At 53.4% G+C, this 17,750-nt stretch overlaps 1 protein-coding gene across 1 annotated transcript in view; it reads left to right on the forward strand.

The window, feature by feature from the left end:
- VWF (von Willebrand factor) overlaps window positions 1-17,750 on the forward strand; it is a 124,839-nt gene that overhangs the window by 34,629 nt on the left and 72,460 nt on the right. Inside the window, exons 9-15 of the mRNA XM_055394198.2 lie at window positions 462-573; window positions 2,474-2,520; window positions 6,996-7,132; window positions 7,449-7,587; window positions 8,547-8,647; window positions 13,868-14,063; window positions 14,967-15,182. Coding sequence (XP_055250173.2) covers window positions 462-573; window positions 2,474-2,520; window positions 6,996-7,132; window positions 7,449-7,587; window positions 8,547-8,647; window positions 13,868-14,063; window positions 14,967-15,182 — 948 coding nt within the window. The remainder of the gene's footprint in view (window positions 1-461; window positions 574-2,473; window positions 2,521-6,995; window positions 7,133-7,448; window positions 7,588-8,546; window positions 8,648-13,867; window positions 14,064-14,966; window positions 15,183-17,750) is intronic.

Consider the following 17,750-nt stretch of genomic DNA (forward strand, 5'->3'; position numbering starts at 1 on the left):
ACTTCGTGAGCTTTGGTGAAAAGTCCTGGTTAATTACTGAGAGTGAGTCCTGTGTGTTTCCACTCTCGACTTGCCTACGGGAGGACTTTGAATGAAACATTTGCCTCCATGTCTTCGAGGCGAACATGCAGACAATCTTTCCCCATCTCTGTGCAAGATAGACAGAAAAGAAATTCTTTGAGCTTTCTGGGAGAAGCCTTCAGCCTAGACTCATGGCTTCCTCTCTGGAAGTCCTTGAACAAAACTCTTTCCCCCATTGCTTCATCACTAGAGTGGAGATAAATAGCCCCCCCCCATCCCACCCCCTCACTTTGCAAACTGAAAGATCAGCATCATAGAATGAGTCCTTTGAGCTTTCTGCAAGAAGCCCTGAGCAGATGACCATCCTGGGGCTTCTGTGGTTGCGAGATGAGTCCTGCTGGTGACAAGGCTGAGTCTTTGCCTTGATGCCCTTGACCCAGAGGGACAGCTCCTGGATGAAGGCCGCTGTGTGGAAAGAACCGAGTGTCCCTGTGTGCATGCTGGAAAGCCATACCCTCCAGGCGCCTCCCTCTCGCGAGACTGCAACACCTGGTAACTGGGGCTGAGCAGTGCAGGTTTGGGGAGCTGCCAGGGACTGGGGAGGGGCCGCTGGGCCTGCAGGGGCATTCGGGGCACTGGCAGGTGGAGCAGGACCAGGCCTGGGCTGGGGTGGTTTGGGAAAGGCCATGGAGGTTGAGGATGGGGGGCAAGGATTATATGCAGATCTGCCTGGAGGAGGGGAGTGGGGGAAGGCCGCTTCACAGGCACACAGCGTCTCTAGCGCACCCCCAGCCGTGCTTTAATAAGCGACTCTTTCTCCCTGTTGCCTTTGCTTCTCTCAAGCCATTTCTTCCAGAAGCCCCTCTGGGTGTGCCCCCCTGCACACAAGGGAGGGGAACACCTCAAGACCTTGTCCCTGGCTGCCTTTCCCTCCTGGGCTGCCTTCCAGGAGTCTCCAGGGCTGCCCAGCACGGGTCAGGGCGTTACCCTGTCAGAGTCCACCCTTTCTGTCTTCCACCAGCAATATGTGTGTGTATGTGTGTGAATTTGGTATATGTGTGTTTATATGTGTATGTGTGTATATATGTGTGTATGTGTGTACATGTGCGTGTCTGTACATGTTTGTGTGTATATGTGTGTATTGTGTATGTGTGATGTGTGTATCATGTATGTGTATGTTTGTGTATGTGTGCATGTGTGTGTATTGTGTATGTGTGCATGTGTATGTATATGTGTGTGCATGTATATGTGTATGTGTTTGTGTATGTGTGTGTGCATGTGCGTGTATGTGTATGTGTGGTGTGTGTGTCTGTGCATGTTTGTGTGTGTATGTGTATTGTGTATGTGTGGTGTGTGTGTATGTATATGTGTGCATGTGTGTTTGTGTATGTGTGTATATGTGTATGTGTGCATGTGTGTTTGTATATATGTGTGTGTATGTGTGTATTGTGTGTGTATATTGTGTATGTGTTTGTGTGTGTATGCATGTTTGTGTGTGTATGTGTATTGTGTATGTGTGGTGTGTGTGTGTGTGGTGTGTGTGTATGTGTGTGTTTGTGTGTATGTATATGTGTGTGTGTATGTGTGGCGTGTGTGTGTGTGGTGTGTGTGTATGTGTGTGTGTGTATGTATATGTGCATGTGTGTATGTGTATTGTGTATGTGTGGTGTGTGTGTGTGTGTGGTGTGTGTGTATGTGTGTGTTTGTGTGTATGTATTTGTGCATGTGTGGTGTGTGTATGTGTGGTGTGTGTGTATGTGTGTGTTTGTGTGTATGTATATGTGCATGTGTGTATGTGTGTGTGTATGTGTGGTGTGTGTGTGTGTGTATGTGTATTGTGTGTGTGTGGTGTGTGTGTGTGTGGTGTGTGTGTATGTGTGTGTTTGTGTGTATGTATATGTGCATGTGTATGTGTGCATGTGTGTTTGTATATATGTGTGTGTATGTGTGTATTGTGTGTGTATATTGTGTATGTGTGTGTTTGTGTGTGTATGTGTATTGTGTATGTGTGGTGTGTTTGTGTGTGTGTGTTTGTGTGTATGTATATGTGCATGTGTATGTGTGCATGTGTGTTTGTATATATGTGTGTGTATGTGTATATTGTGTGTGTATATTGTGTATGTGTTTGTGTGTGTATGTGTGTGTTTGTGTGTGTGCCTGTTGAGAGGGTGGACACTGAACTGCTTCGTGCCTGGATGGACTCCCTTGGTTTCCCTCTCTGTCTCTCTGGCGGTCAGGGTTTGCTCCCTTTCCTCGGCATTGTCTCCACGATTCCTCTGTGCTGAAGCCCCATCAGGTGCGCCTTCTCCTCCTGAGCCCCCTCTGATTTGGGTGTCTTTCTGTTCCCATACCCCTCCTTGGGGGCTGTGGGGTGGCGGTGCCCTCTCCAAATCCGTTCATGGATGCCTGCCTCTGCAGACCCACCTGTAACCCGTGCTTCTCTCTCCACCAGCATCTGCCGACACAGCCAGTGGGTCTGCAGTAACGAGGACTGTCCAGGTAGGGGGCTTCCCGCACACCCACTGCCCTCCTCCCAGTGGAGAGGTGCAGTCTCCCTTACCAGACGGGGAGGACCACGTAGTCAGGCAGACTCTCCTCACCTGGACATGCAAGCTGGATGCAACGCCATTCACAGCTGCAGAACCAGCTGTGCTAAACTGTTTCTTTCCGGCCAGCCAAGGGAGGCACCCCGCAGTGAAACGAGAGGCTGCAGCTGGGCAAAGCTTTCACCCTGTTTCCTGTCACCTGTTTGCTCAGAGGATTACGGTTGCGTGAGCTGTGAAACCTGCAAGGTCATGGATGACTAAACAAAGATGACGCAGATTCCTTGGAAAATTAAGAGGAAGAAGGGCTCGATAATTCTTTAAAGTTGAAGTGAGAAATTTCTGGAATTTTCCAGAATGCTTGAGCCAAAGATCTTGGCAGGATCCAAGGGCTTCCCAGGTGTCTCAGTGGCAAAGAATCTGCCTGCAATTCAGGAGCCACAGGAGACTTTTCTTTGATCCCTGGGTTGGGAAGATCCCTTGGAAGAGGAAATGGCAACCTACTCCAGTATTCTTGCCTGGAGAATCCTATGGACAGAGGAGCCTGGTGGGCTAGTCCATGGGGTCGCAAAGAGTCAGACATGTTCGAGCGACTGAGCACAGCGGCACAAGAGCTAGAAAAACCAGGCCACTCAGTGATTTCTCCTACCCTGTCTCTACCCTGGAAAATCCATTTAGGAAAAGTTTCAATACAATCTCTGCCTTTTACTTTCTCCTCTGTTTAGCCCCAACTCCATCTATGGCAAATTTTGTCTGCTCAGATCTTCCTCTGCCTCCTCCCCTCCAGCTGTCCCCCCACGGTGACCCTGGTTCTTCTCCTGATGCATCTCCCTTTTTGGTCAGTTACATGATGTTTTCTATTCGTTATGAGGCAGGTGCAATTGATTCTGATTTTACAAAAGAGGAAACAGGTTCAGAGAGGTCAAGTAACTCACCCAGAGTCACACAGCTGCTATAAGAGACAAACTCACAACTCACAGACTCAAACTCACAACTGCCTGACCTCTATTTTATACCTGCCATGTGGGTTGACTTCCCCAGTGGCTCAAACAGTATGAATTTGCCTGCAGTGCAGGAGATCCGGGTTCAATCCTTGGATTGGGATCCCCTGGAGAAGAGAATGGCAACCTACTCCAGTATTCTTGCCTGGAGAATTCCATGGACAGAGGAGCCTGGTAGCCTATAGTCCATGGGGTCTCAAAGAGTCAGACATGACTGAGTGACTAACATACACACACACACACACACACACACACACACACACGTGTCCAGGATCCCCATGAAATCAAGCTAATTGGAAGTTGCAGGAGACAACCCAAACCTTTATTGCCTACTTGCTGTGTCCAGTGGTGGCCAGTGGCATGTCCGGCTGCCTTTTGTTGACCAGGTGGCAAGTGGCTGGGAATGTTTTGGGCGTGCTCTTGGCAGAACTTAGTCTTCTCGGGAACCTGTGGGCAGGGCTTGGGTGAGTGTCACTGTGCAGCCCAACCTTTTGGCTCCTCCTCCGGCTCTCCAGCACAGCTGTGTTCCTGGGTTTCCTGTGTGGCAGCTCCATCCCTCAGTTGTACCAAGGAGATAAGCTAAATACAATATTCAGACTTCTGATTCCCAGGAAACTTCAGGACGCCCATCAGGGGAGGTCAGAGCAGGAAATCAGATCGGAGGAGTAGATTCAGGCCCCAAGGTTTTGCTTTTGAATGTTTGCGGATTCTCTCATTGACCCTTCTTTTCCTGGGCATTGTCAGAGATAAGGCAAGTCCAATTTTTTACTCAGATAAGAGTGCTCTTGAGAAAACAGAGAGAGGCTGGGGGAAGCATTCCCACCCATTTCCCTGGGACGGGGTCAAGACCTGTGATACACAGGACTGTGTCACTTTATAGAATGATGACAGCATCTGAAAAATCCCTTTCAAAAAGGCTTTCTCGGGACTTCTTTGGCAGTCCAGTGACTAGGAATCTGCCTTGCAATGCAGGGGATGTGTGTTTAATCCCTGGTCGAGGAAGTAAGATCCCACATGCCGTGGAGCAATTAAGGCCACGCATTGCAGCTAAGATTCGATGAAGCCCAATAAACAAGTATCTTTTTAAAAAAGGCTTTCTCGTGACACCTGTGGATTTGGAATTCCAGCTTGGCTGCAATCAGCCGGGGTGACGCTTGCCCACCCTTGCCCCTTATGCTCTGACTTCCACAAACAGTGACCCCTTATTTGTGCCCTTCTTGGGGGGCAGTGCAGTGGGAAGTCATGACCTGTTTCTACTCACAGTTCTGGCACCATGCGTTTGTGTTTTCCCCACAACAGCCAATTCTCTGACTTAATGGACACCACCTGGGTGCCCTACACTTCACTGCATTTCTGAGCCTGACTACCCGTGGTTAGTGCAGACCCCGGAGGCGAAGGTCTGCAACCAAGTGCCCCTACGTATGATGCCAGCCATGGTAACTGCTAGAATGGCTCACAGAACTTGGGCAAACACTACACTTTCTGTTACTGGTTTATTACAAAAAAAATATGAAGGATACAAACGCCAGATGAAGAGGTACACAGGGCAAGCTCTGAAAGGGTCCAGAGCCCAGGAACTTCTTTCCCCGTGGAACAGGGGTCACCACCTCCTGAGTGTAGATAGCTCACCAATCCGGAAGCCCTCCCAACTCTGTTGTTTGTTTTATTTTTAAAAATATTGATTTATTTGGCGGTGCTGGGTCTCAGTTGTGGCATGCAGAATCTAGTTCCCTGACCAGGAATGGAACCTGGGCCCCCTGCACTGGGAGAGTGGAGTTTTAGCCACTGGACCACCAGGGAAGTCCCTGATTAAGGGTTTTAATGGAGGTTTGGGGGCTACTTGCCCTCCCCCTGACTTCCAAGGGCAGGGCCACACCTGGACCCCAAGTTGGGGTCCTGCCCCACGCCCGCTGTGCCTTTCAGTGCAGATATAGGCATGAGGTGGTAGTCAGGGGCTGATAAGCCTGGTCTTTGACAGGTGGGCAGTTGGCACCCCCTTCCCCTTAGGCCTTTGGGGACTCCTGACTGTGTGACAGGGCCCGGCATCAGCCCCTGGAGATGGAACTGGCTGTAGGGCCCACTTAGGGGGAACTTGGGGTACAGAACAGATCCATGCCATGGAGGATGAGTCTTTGCTGTTTGCAGGCTGGGGGTGATGGGGCCAGGAAGAAGGGCTCCTAGTTTGTGGAACAGCCATGGCATGTGTCTCTGATTATTTCTCTGTAGAGGAGAAGATGCAGAGGGGGGCTGGGAAGGACTCCAGATATCGCTTGGGCTTCAATGGGGCCATTGTGGACCCTGAGATGGGGATGCCTTGAGTGAGGCGGGGCCAGCGGGCATCACTGGAGATGATGGCAGAGTCCCCCTCCCCCACACAGGTGGTCTGTAGTCCAGGGTGTGTTGGGCCTGAACCACGGGCTGCTCTGGGGCCTGGGGAGGACAGTAGTGGTTGGATCCAGGGCAAGTTGAGGGCTGGGGCTGTAGGGTGATGCTGGGGGGTCCCTGCTGCCACCCTAGATGTGTCAGTCTGGCTGGGGAGCTGGCTCAGGCAGTGGTGAGATAGTGGGCAGATGGCATCCTGGGCCCCCATTGGCCCCGTTGAAGTCCCAGCAGGGATTTGCCCATGAGGAGCCCTGAGAGCTGCCCCTTGGCTGGGCAGGGGGTGAGGACAGCATCCTGGCCCCTGGACTGCTGGCCGCATCATTGCTGTGGGCTGGCTTTCTGTCCTCTTGCCCTCAGGGACTCTTCTGGTGGAGGGGAGCCCCCGTGATGGCAGTGCAGAGAAAGGCCTGTGACCCCAGCAGAGCAGAACCCAGGGAGGCAGCAGGGAGGGCTGGGAGCCGCAGTGAGCCCAGAGCCCAGAGCTGGAACTAACCCTGGCTTCTGACCCAGCCCCACCCCCAGCGTCACCACCCAGCGTCACCACCCCCCCCAGCCCAGCCCCCTGGGTGTGCCTCCCTGGGTGTGACTTCAATCCCTGAGGCTCAGGAATGACCCACTGGGCCTTGACCTCCTAGGGCCAGAGGAGTGGGGCCTGAGTAGAGTCCTCCTGTGGGGCCCCTTTCTAGACAGTGGTGGGGAGAAACCCAGGAAGTGCCCCCCACTGGGACACCCCCCAGGGGACCCACTGGGACACTCCTTCTCTCTTTCCCCCTGTTTCCTTAGGGAACCCTCTGGGACCCACTCTCCCCTTCTCCCGTCTCCCCAGGGGACCTGCTGAGACACCCACTCTCCCCTCCCCTGTCCCCCCAGGGGACCTGCTGAGACACCCACTTTCCCCTCCCCCTGTCCTCCCAGGGGACCCACTGAGACATCCACTCTCCCCTCCCCCTGCCCCCCAGGGGACCTGCTGGGACATCCACTCTCCCCTCCCCCTGTCCCCCCAGGGGACCCTCTGAGACACCCACTCTCCCCTCCCCTGTCCCCCCAGGAGAGTGTCTCATCACAGGACAATCCCACTTCAAGAGCTTTGACGACAGGCACTTCACCTTCAGCGGGGTCTGCCAGTACCTGCTGGCCCAGGACTGCCAGGACCACTCCTTCTCTATCATCATAGAGACTGTCCAGGTGAGTCCGCCAGGCAGCCTGGGGGTGCCCACAGGGATGAGGACCAAGGTGACCCCACGTGTACTTCTTCTGGACCACCCAGCAAAGGAGAGGACAGACAGGGTGCCCAGGGCTCCTTGAGGATCCAGGTCCCCGATTCCCTTTGGGACAACAGGCCCAAGGAACAAGGACAAGCAGGGCCTAGAGTCTTGAGGAGGGAGTGGTTTTGAGTGAGTGAAGCTGAGGCTGCCTGGTTGGGGTCTTTCCCTGAGTGAATGGGTTGGGGGCTGGGCTGGGGGCGGTGGTGACGCCCCTCTGCACGCCCCTCTTTTGGCAGTGTGCCGACGACCCTGATGCGGTCTGCACCCGCTCCGTCACCGTCCGCCTGCCCAGCCCGCACCACGGCCTCCTGAAGCTGAAGCATGGGGGCGGCGTCGCCCTGGACGGCCAGGACGTCCAGATTCCCCTCCTGCAAGGTGGGTGCCCTCCTCTCCTGGAGCCCCCCGCCCAGCTCGCCCTCAGCACCCCCACCCCTCACTGCCGCCTCTTCTGTGAGAATGTGAAGGAGTGCTATTGTTGGAGGACAGGCTGGTGTCCTTTATTTATGCTGCAAGAAAGGAAGGCTTCCTGGAGGAGGAGGATGAGCTGAATGACGGCGGGGTGGCTGGTGATGGGTCAGACCCCAAGACATCATGGGGCAAAGCCAAGTGACCCCGTGACCTCTGGGAAAAGCTCCCTGCCCAGTGACTCTGCCAGGTGGCAATGTACCATTATGCACGGCATGTTTCCAACCTTCACTCTCAAAGGGGCTCCCTGTACCCCTCCCCTATTCTTTATGACCACTGACCACCTCATGGCTCATATCCCCATATTGCACAGAGTGGGTGAACTTGGGCCAGTGGGTCCACAGCTTGTCCGTGTGTGCTTGATGCTGTGTGTCTCCCATGAGATGCGACAAGAGGTGTGCCTCCTATGTTATCTCCAGAGAAAACTGCAGTTTTAGCTTTGCACACAGCATTGCTCAGAGGTGAGGACTGGGTCACTCAGCTTGGAAGCATGTGCCACAGCCCAGGGAATGATCAAGGGGTTAGAGGTTCAATGGAAAACCCATCCCAACTCAGGGCACGTGCATAAGCTAAGGATGCAGGAGCCTCTACTGCCCCCTCGTGGCAGTATGGGAAATGGCAGGCTACCGGAGCAATGCAGAGGCACCTTCTTATACGTGGAGCCCAGCTTGCACTACACCCACCCTGATCCACCTTTCCTCTGAGACCCTCTGTAAGCCTCATGGCCAACCCCTAGCTGCTCCCTAATTTACTGCTTTCATTGCCACAGTCCTTTGTGACGAAGTCCACCTCTCTCTACAACCCATCTGCCTGCCGCCCTCTGCCCCGTCCGTATCCTAAGCCTGAATCCCGACCTTGCTTGGTTCCAGGTGACCTCCGCATCCAGCACACTGTGACAGCCTCCCTGCACCTCAGCTTCGGGGAGGACCTGCAGATAGACTGGGATGGCCGCGGGAGGCTGCTGCTGAAGGTAGGCGCCCTCCTGGCCGTCGGACCGCACAAAGCCACTGCTGTGCTCTGATGGGAGAGCTCGAGGGCGAGAGGGGAATTCCTTTCTTCCCCCACCGGCCCTGAGCCCCCAGAGCGAGGAACAGGCTTCTCTTGTGTATGAGAGGCTGGTGATTGCTGTCTGGTTGCCCCTTGTTCACCCTGGGAGTTCCTGGGTGCTGGGCTCTGGTCCTCCGAGGGTTTCCAGCCTTGGTGGGCTCCCTGCAGGGCTGGGTTGGGGGAGGTGGTGGGCAGCCGGTTTACTGCTAAGGCTTCTCACTGCAACAAGGCTTGTGATCACAGGGTGTTCCCTGGGGTGCCTGCTGTGGGACTCACAGTGAAGACCTGGGTCGTGTACCCACTACCTGTGAAGGATTGTTCTGGGAGCTGCCAGATCCAAACCGCCTTACCCCCATCCAGGGGCTTGGCAGCCTGGGGGTCACTTCCAACTGCTCTCTGTGTTCTTAGAGTCACTCTTGGATAGGGATCCGTATATTTCACAGGGCCGGCTTCCAGATCCGTGTTTTCCTCTGAAAATTTCCCCAGAAAGTACTGTCACTGCCTTTTCATAAACAAAGCAAGTAAGACTCATGGGAGCCAGGAGACATGCCTTGGACTGCAACCCCGATCAGCTCCCCGGGCAGGGTCACCACCACTAGACCGGTGCTTCTCACTTTGACATCTTTAGATACCTTTGCACTCTTAAATTTTACCAAAAGTGCGGAGATCTTCTATGGGGGTTATATCTATTGATGTATTCTATCGCTTCCCTCGTGGCTCACGAAGTAAAGAACTGGCCTGCAATGTCAGAGACCTGGGTTCAATCCCTGGTTTGGGAAGATCCCTGGAGAAGGAAATGACAACCCACTCCAGTATTCTTGCCTGGGAAATCCCGTGGATAGAGGAGTCTGGTGAACTGCAGTCCATGGGGTCGCAGAGTCAGACACGACTGAACAATTAACACTTTCACTTATCTAGTGATATTTACCAGATTAGGGATTAAACCAGAGACCCTTGTTAATTCCTTAAAAAATACCAATAGTGAAGTCACTACATATTAATATAAAGATTAAAAAATCTGTTTTCCAAAACAAAGTTAAGGAGTGAGAATGCCAATGTTTCATGTGTCTGCAAATTTCTTTAATGGCTGTCTTGACAGAAGACAGTTGGAATCCTGTTGGCTTCTGCAGTGTTACGTGTCACGTGGGCCCTGAAAAACTCCACTGCACACTCAGAGAGAACGAGAGGGAAAAAGTCATGGGAAAGTAGTTTTGGCAGCATGAACCTCTTGAAAGGGCCTCCGGGGCCATCCTGTCCCACAGGTTCCAAGACTACACTTTGAGAACCCTTGCCCTGGATATATTAAAATCCCTGGAGGGTCCCCTTTGGCGTCTGGGGGCCCAGTGTCCCCAGGCCTCAGTATGATCCTGTGATGGGCATCTGAGGTGTCCCTGAGGACCTCCTGGTGCCCTCCACCCTCGTGATGTCATATTCTTTCTCTTCAAGTCCCTGAGAGAGTTCCAAATCAACACCTTTCTTTTTTTTTTCAATAAAAAAATAAAGCTGTGACCAGAGACTATAGAGCATGAAAATCTTGAGACTTCCCTGGTGGCCCCGTGGCTAAAACTCTGTGCTCCCAATACAGGACGCCCAGGTTCAATCCCTGGTCAGGGAACTAGATCCCACATGCTACAGATAAGACCTGGAGCAGCCAAATAAATAAATAATAAATCAATAAAGGGCTTCCATAGTGGTTCAGTAGTAAAAAGTAAGTAGTAAAGAATCTGCCTGCCAATGCGGGAGACGCAAGAGACGTTGGTTTGATCCCTGGGTTGGGAAGATCCCCTTGAATAGGAAATGGCAACCCACTCTAGTATTCTTGCCTGGAGAACCCCATGGACAGAGGAACCTGGCGGGCTACAGTCCATGGGGTCACCAAGAGTCGGGTATGATTGAGATACGGCACACACACAGAGAAATAAAAAATAGAAGTTGCTTTCACCCAACAACTTAAAAAAGAAGAACATGAAAATCTTAGAGATCTTACCAAACCCTCAGGTACAGCTGGAAATAAAGATACCCTCATTTCTGGAGCAGGAGAGTGACTCACAGTCATTTGGTTACAGAGTGAGCAGAACTCAGGTCTCCCAGAACCCGGTCATCAAGGGAGGCAGCCCCATTAACTCCCCCACTTTCTCAGGCACTTCCCTCTGCACAGGGAGGGTGCTCTTGATCTGTGAGGCGTCCCGCCACCCCGCTTCAGCAGGCCCATGGCATCTTGTCTTGGGCGGCTGACGTCTTCTCTGCAAGCTCCTCTGCCTTCTGTCTCCTCTGAGGAGAGAAGGCGGACTTGCTTCTGTGGGGAGGGGGTGCAGGGTTATCTCTGGAGCTAGGCTTGGTGGGTTTGACTAAAGAGAAGAGGCCTTCACTGGTCAAGACTCCAGGGCAGGTGACCCCGGGGCCTGGGGAATGTCCTAGGTGTTTTGATGTGTGTGAGGGAGCGCGTTCCTATGCTGACCCCAGGTTTGTGGGGACCGCCGAGCAGAGGACACCGGCTGGTGGCAGGACACCTGGGAGCTGCAGTTGGGGACCCCCGCTCCCCACCAAGGCAGTGGGATGAGGAGGGGTGAAAGAGAACCTGCCAGTGCTCCCTGGGTGCGGTATGAATCCCGCCATCCAGGCAGCAGGGCCGTGCCAGCTGTGAGGCAGGCCCAGCTCGGCCTTAGACAGAGCAGAGGAGAAAGGGTTCTGACAGTTTTCACTTGGTCAGAAGTGCCCCTGAGGTTTATTCCAAATAGCAAATAGCCGGCGCATTCGCCCCAAGTCCTGATCCTGGACAGTGTAGGCCTGGCTTCCATGGACACGTCTCCCCTCCTAACCCTTTGCTCAGCCAGCCTCTGAGACGAGCCCCACGGACGGAAGGAGACAGTCGTGGAGAGGGGGGGATGGTGGAGAAGGCAGGCCTGGTGGGTGAACAGGGGGAGCTTGAGGGTCTTGGGGCCTGAGAACAAGGAGGGGAGAGAGACTGGGATGTGGGCAAGGGGACAGGCGCCTCCCCGGCTTTGCCGGGGCTGGCGTCCAAAGGAGTGCCTGGTTCACTCACAAATCCGTCCAGACGCTGTCCAGCCATTCACTCACTGAGCACACCGCCGAGGTTACAGCAGTGACGTGAAACAGACCCGAATCCTGGCTTCGTTAAGTTTAAATTCTAATGGAGGGAAATGGACAATAAGCAGATCAGATCAGATCAGATCAGATCAGTCGCTCAGTCGTGTCCGACTCTCCGCGACCCCATGAATCACAGCACGCCAGGCCTCCCTGTCCATCACCAACTCCCGGACTACACTCAAACTCATGTCCACAGAGTCGGTGATGCCATCCAGCCATCTCATTCTCTGTTGTCCCCTTCTCCTCCCGCCCCCAACCTTTCCCAGCATCAGAGTCTTTTCCAGTGAGTCAACTCGTCGCATGAGGTGGCTAAAGTATTGCAGTTTCAGCTTTAGCATCAGTCCCTCCAATGAACACCCAGGATTGATCTCCTTTAGAATGGACTGGTTGGATCTCCTTGCAGTATAAGAGACTCTCAAGAGTCTTCTCCAACACCACAGTTCAAAAGCATCGATTCTTCGGCAATCAGCTTTCTTCACAGTCCAACTCTCACATCCATACGTGACCACGGGAAAAACCATTGCCTTGACTAGACGGACCTTGGTTGGCAAAGTAATGTCTCTGCTTTTTAATATACTATCAGAACCGACAAGGAAACTGTGTCTCATGTTAGGAGGTGATACATCGGCGGGAGGAGAGATACAGCAGAGGAGAGCCAGGGAGTGCCAGGTGGGGAGGACCAACATGCTCAGTGCGAGGTTGGGGAAGGGCAGGTGCCTGACGTGCCAACGCTTGCTGTTTGCCGAGCAAACAAGGAAGTGTTACTCCATCCTCCTTTTTATGAGTGATACGGACTTGGGTCCATTATGCGCTTATATGGGTCCGAAAGCCTCACTAGATTGTTCATCCTGAGTGTTGTCGAGTTGGAGCTGGAAGCTGGAAGGGGCTCCAAGAGATGGCCCTGTAGAGCCAGCCCATCCGGGTGTCAGAACACAGGAGGTCCCAAAGCCACAATTGAACTCTGGGGCTTCCCAGGTGGCTCTAGTGGTAAAGAACACTCCTGCCATTGTAGGAGACATAAGAGACTCGGGGTTCAATCCCTGGGGCTGGAAGATCCCCTGGAGGAAGGCATGGCAACTCACTGCAGTATTCTTGCCTGAAGAATCCCGTGGACAGAGGAGTCCAGCGGGTTACAGTCCATGGGGTCACAAAGAGTCAGACACGCCTGAAGCGACTTAGCATTCATGCAAATTGCAGAGCAGGGGTCGGGGCCACCACTGGGTGCTAGGCCTCTGCTCCAGTTTGAACTAAGATCCCCCCCAAAAGAGATGGGCAGGTGACTCCAGCTGTACCATGGACCCCCACGTCACCCCTGAACGCACACCCCAGGCTCAGAAGCATCGAGAATGAGCACATGCCAGTGGCCTGCACCCCTCCTGGTCCCCTCGCAGGCCGCCCCTGGGTCCTCACTGATCTCCACTGCCCACCTCTTTGGATCATGACTGCAACCCTGGGGTCCTCTTGGACTCATGGCCTTTTTTCCTCAAAGACGCCCAGTGACTGAGTCAAAATCTAGATGCTAGGAAGGAGTATTTTTTTTTTTGGTCACTCAGTGTATGTTCTGAGAATGGGCCATAAACGCTCAGCCTGCTTCTCCCACGTGTGTGACAGAGATAAGTGTGCAAGAAAGGGGGGGCTAGCTTTGCACTGTTTCCCGGGCCATGTCCTCTGATGGCCAGGGTGACAGAGCTCCGCCCATTGCTGGGCCCAACTCTGTGACCTCAGGTGAGTTGCTATCCCTCTCTGGGTCTCAGTGTCTGGTCTTTAAGTGAGGGGATCATCTCTGAATTGCTTCCTAGAGGACAGGTCTTTGATTCTAAAGATTTAAGAATCTTAAATGAACTACTGGTAACTGGTTAACAGATACTGCACTTCAGGTTTTTAGTTTCTTTTGCGGCCCAGGGCTTAGCTGTGGTGTATTAAATTCATTTTTATTCCCCTGCTGCGGGGGACCTTTTTTGATGAAAACCACCTCATGAGGGCAGGGAAGCTGTGGCTGCTGGGGCGGCTGCTCCACGTGGTCTGTCCCCTGCAGCTGTCCCCGGTATATGCGGGGAGGACGTGCGGGCTCTGCGGGAATTTCAACGGCAACCAGAGGGACGACTTCCTGACGCCCGCGGGCCTGGTCGAGCCCCTGGTGGAGCACTTCGGAAACTCCTGGAAGCTGCGCGCTGACTGCGAGGACTTGCAGGAGCAGCCCAGTGACCCCTGCAGCCTCAACCCGCGCCTGAGTACGTGAGCCCCGAGATCCCCGAGTTCCAGTGCATTCCAGGGATGGAGCGCCCACCGCGGGGGAGGGGCCCCCAACCCTTGAGATCCCTCTTGTTCCAGTGCGTTTCCTGGATGGTGTGCCCATGGTGCTGGGGTTGGAGCCGGTGGGTCTTTCTTTTCATCCTTAGCATTTCATTACCTGGATCATTTATTCTTCAAAGTCTCTTTATTGAGCACCCTCTGTGGACCACACCCTGGGAAAGAAAAGAATAGTCCACAGTTCTTCCCCTGGACCTTCTCAGTCTGTCTGAACAGCAATTACATTACCGGAAGATAGATGCAGGGGGCGGCCATCCGCAGATTGGTCTGCCCGAGCATCTGCTGCTGCTGCAAAGTCGCTTCAGTCGTGTCCGACTCTGTGCGACCCCATAGACGGCAGCCGACCAGGCTCCGCCGTCCCTGGGATTCTCCAGGCAAGAACACTGGAGTGGGTTGCCATTTCCTTCTCCAATGTGTGAAAGTGAAAAGTGAACGTGAAGTCGCTCAGTCGTGTCCGACTAGTAGCGACCCCATGGACTGCCTCCCACCAGGCTCCTCTGTCCACACGATTTTCTAGGCAAGAGAACTGGAGTGGCTTGCCATTGCCTTCTCTGGACCGAGCATCTGGGGCCTTCATCAACCGCGCCCTCTTTCCCAGCTCATCAGGGAACAGTTTCTCCCTGGGAAATGCAGTTGATTGTGTATTGAAGCCAATCAAAAAAGAATATTGGCTCCGGAAGAAAAATCGCCATGGTTCCCAGACCAGAGAGAAGCTGTTTTTGCTGTTGGTTCAGCCTAGGGGGGCGAGTTCGGGGATTTTGGTCTTGGGGTCCGAGTGCGCGCGCCCGTGCGCGGTCCCAGACACGCCCCTCCCTTCCCCACAGCCAAGTTCGCAGACCAGGCCTGTGCCATCCTGACGTCCCCCAAGTTCGAGGGCTGCCACAGCGCCGTGGGCCCTCTGCCCTACCTGCGCAACTGCCGCTACGACGTGTGCGCCTGCTCCGACGGCAGAGACTGCCTGTGCGACGCGGTGGCCAACTACGCGGCGGCCTGCGCCCGCAGGGGCGTGCACGTCGGGTGGCGGGAGCCCAACTTCTGTGGTGAGTGTCCTCCCCGTCTGCTGCCCCTCCAGGCCAGCCAGCGGGATCCGCTGGGATGCCCTCTGCTCTGGTCCAGTTCAGAGCACCGTCTCTGCTTTACTGCCACTGGGAAAGGAGTCCAGGGCATCTTTTCCCATCCCCCACCCTTCCCATTTCCTGGAAGGACAGGGCAGTGGGGACTGGGGTCCCTGCCTGGCAGAGATTTCTGAGGCTGCTGCTACCTAGTGTGGGATACACGTAGGGTGGGGGTAAGGAATGAGTGGGTCCCAGATGCCCATGGGTTCCTGCATGCCTGGAGGGTCTGATGAAGCAATGGGGGAGAGGCAGGTACCAGTCCTCTGCTTACATGTGTGCATGCTAAGTCACTTCTGGGTTCGATCCCTGGGTTGGGAAGATCCCCTGGTGAAGGGAAAGGCTACCCACTCCAGTATCCTGGTCTGGAGAATTCCATGGACTGTGCAGTCCATGGGGTTGCTTAGACACGACTGAGCGACTTTCACTTTTTAAAGTCGCTTCTGTTGTGTCTGACTCTTTGCAGCCCTTTGCATGAATATCTGGCCTCAGAGACGTGTAACTGGGAAAAGGAGTATTTTAGTAACTTTCTGAGATACCTGTGGATATATTCTTCTTTGATCCTCCTCCTCATGTGTGCTCAGTCATGTCCAACTCTTTGCGATCCTACGGACTATATAGCTGGCCAGGCTCCTCTACCGATGGAATTTTCCAGGCAAGGATGCTGGAGTGGGTTGCCAGTTCCTCCTGCAGGGGATCTTCTTGACCCAGGGATTGAACCTGCATCACTTATGTTTCCTGCATTGGCAGGAGGAGTCTACCACTAACTCCACCTAGGAAGCCCGTCCTCTGCTTATAACTTCAGGTAAACCTCGGAGCAGTCCCTGCCCACAGCTCCGGCACTGTGTGAAGTCATGTAAAGTAGAATAAAGTCACTGTCCCCAGACGACCTGAGAGCCTCTCTGGCACTTGGCATCTGAGCTCTTGTGTGCCCCAGCCTCTGGTCCCTAGTTGGTTGTTACTGTTGCTCTGGGAACATTTGCCCAGTGTCCTGCGTGGCCAGGCAGTCACAGTGCTGTAGGGCCCGGACCTTCTTGTTTGAGGCAGAGATGGAAACTGCCTCCCTCACTAGGTGCCTGTCACACTGAGCAAGAGCATAGTTAGATTAAGGCAGGGGCAACCAAGGAAGGCTTCCTGGAGGTGGTACACTTGATCAGCAGTCCTTGGGTGGGGAATATCCCTTGAAGGAGGGCATGGAAACCCACTCCAGTATTCATGCCTGGAGAAGCCCATGGACAGAAGAGCCTGGTGGGCTACAGTCCATGGGGTCGCAAAGAGTTGGACACGACTGAAGTGCCTTAGCATGTACACGCATGCGCTTGACCAGGCTTTAAAAAAGTCACTTTCTTGGTGGAGAAAAGTTGTTTCTGATGGTGGAATCATAGTAGGGATGTAGAAGTGAAGGCACTGACGGAGAATACAGTCTAGGGGACACTGATTTACAGGGTGAAGTACATGTATTTGGAGACATAAATGTTGGTTCTGACAGAAATAGGCAATAGGCACTACAAAACACAGTATAAGGACTTAATAATCCCTGGTGGCTCAGAGGTTAAAGCGTCTGCCTCCAATGCTGGAGACCCGGGTTCGATCCCTGGGTCGGGAAGATCCCCTGGAGAAGGAAACGGTAACCCACTCCAGTATTCTTGCCTGGAGAATCCCATGGACGGAGAAGCCTGGTAGGCTACATGTCCACGGGGTCGCAAAGAGTCGGACACGACTGAGCGACGGAACGGAACGAACGGAACACATATTTGAAGAGGAATTTAGATTTAGGGGCTCTAGAAGTGTCGTTATTTGGGATTAAATGAGCCAAGTTTAAGCGACCTTATAAAAATGAGTTTAAGTGTGATTTGATTTTAAGCGACCTTATAAAAAAGAGAAGCAGAGACAAAGTGAGGATGAGCTGGAACAAGTATTTAGAAGTGTGCAGTTGTGCCCCATCCCACCATCCCTGGGGTGTCACAGGGTCACCGGCCAGCAGCCAGGAGAACTGAGGCTGAGACCTCACTGGCAACTTGCTTCGAGCCCTTCACTTCACCCTCCAAAACCCTTCTCAGCGTTTGCTGTTTAGAAACTGGGAGACATGATCTGGAATAAGTGGTGTCTGATTGTGAATATGCTTTTAAAACAGTTTAGTGTTCTTTTGTGAGCTCCAAAGAGCTCCAGGACCACAGTTCTTTATGTCTCAGGGCAGAAAAGAATTCAGCCAGAGGCCAAGTGCTAGATAAGAAGTGATTTATTAGAATAGGACACTTGTGAGGTTGTACTAGGGGGTGTGTGAGAAACGCCGCATCCTGAGAACTTGCTGGGCCAGTTTCATAATCAAAGGAAAAGTGGGGAAGGGGGAGAAGACCTTCTCTGTCTTTCTTGAATCATGTTTCCAACATCAGCTCCTCCTCCAGCTTGAGCAGTTGAGTTTTCTTGTCCCTCCATGGTCAAGCTGGGTCCACAAATTGTTGTGGGTGCAGAGAGCATGTCCTAGGGATCATTAAC

This window comes from Moschus berezovskii, chromosome 6, assembly GCF_049115385.1.
Source record: "Moschus berezovskii isolate FMDL1 chromosome 6, NW_MosBer_1.0, whole genome shotgun sequence".
Taxonomy (NCBI): domain Eukaryota; kingdom Metazoa; phylum Chordata; class Mammalia; order Artiodactyla; family Moschidae; genus Moschus; species Moschus berezovskii.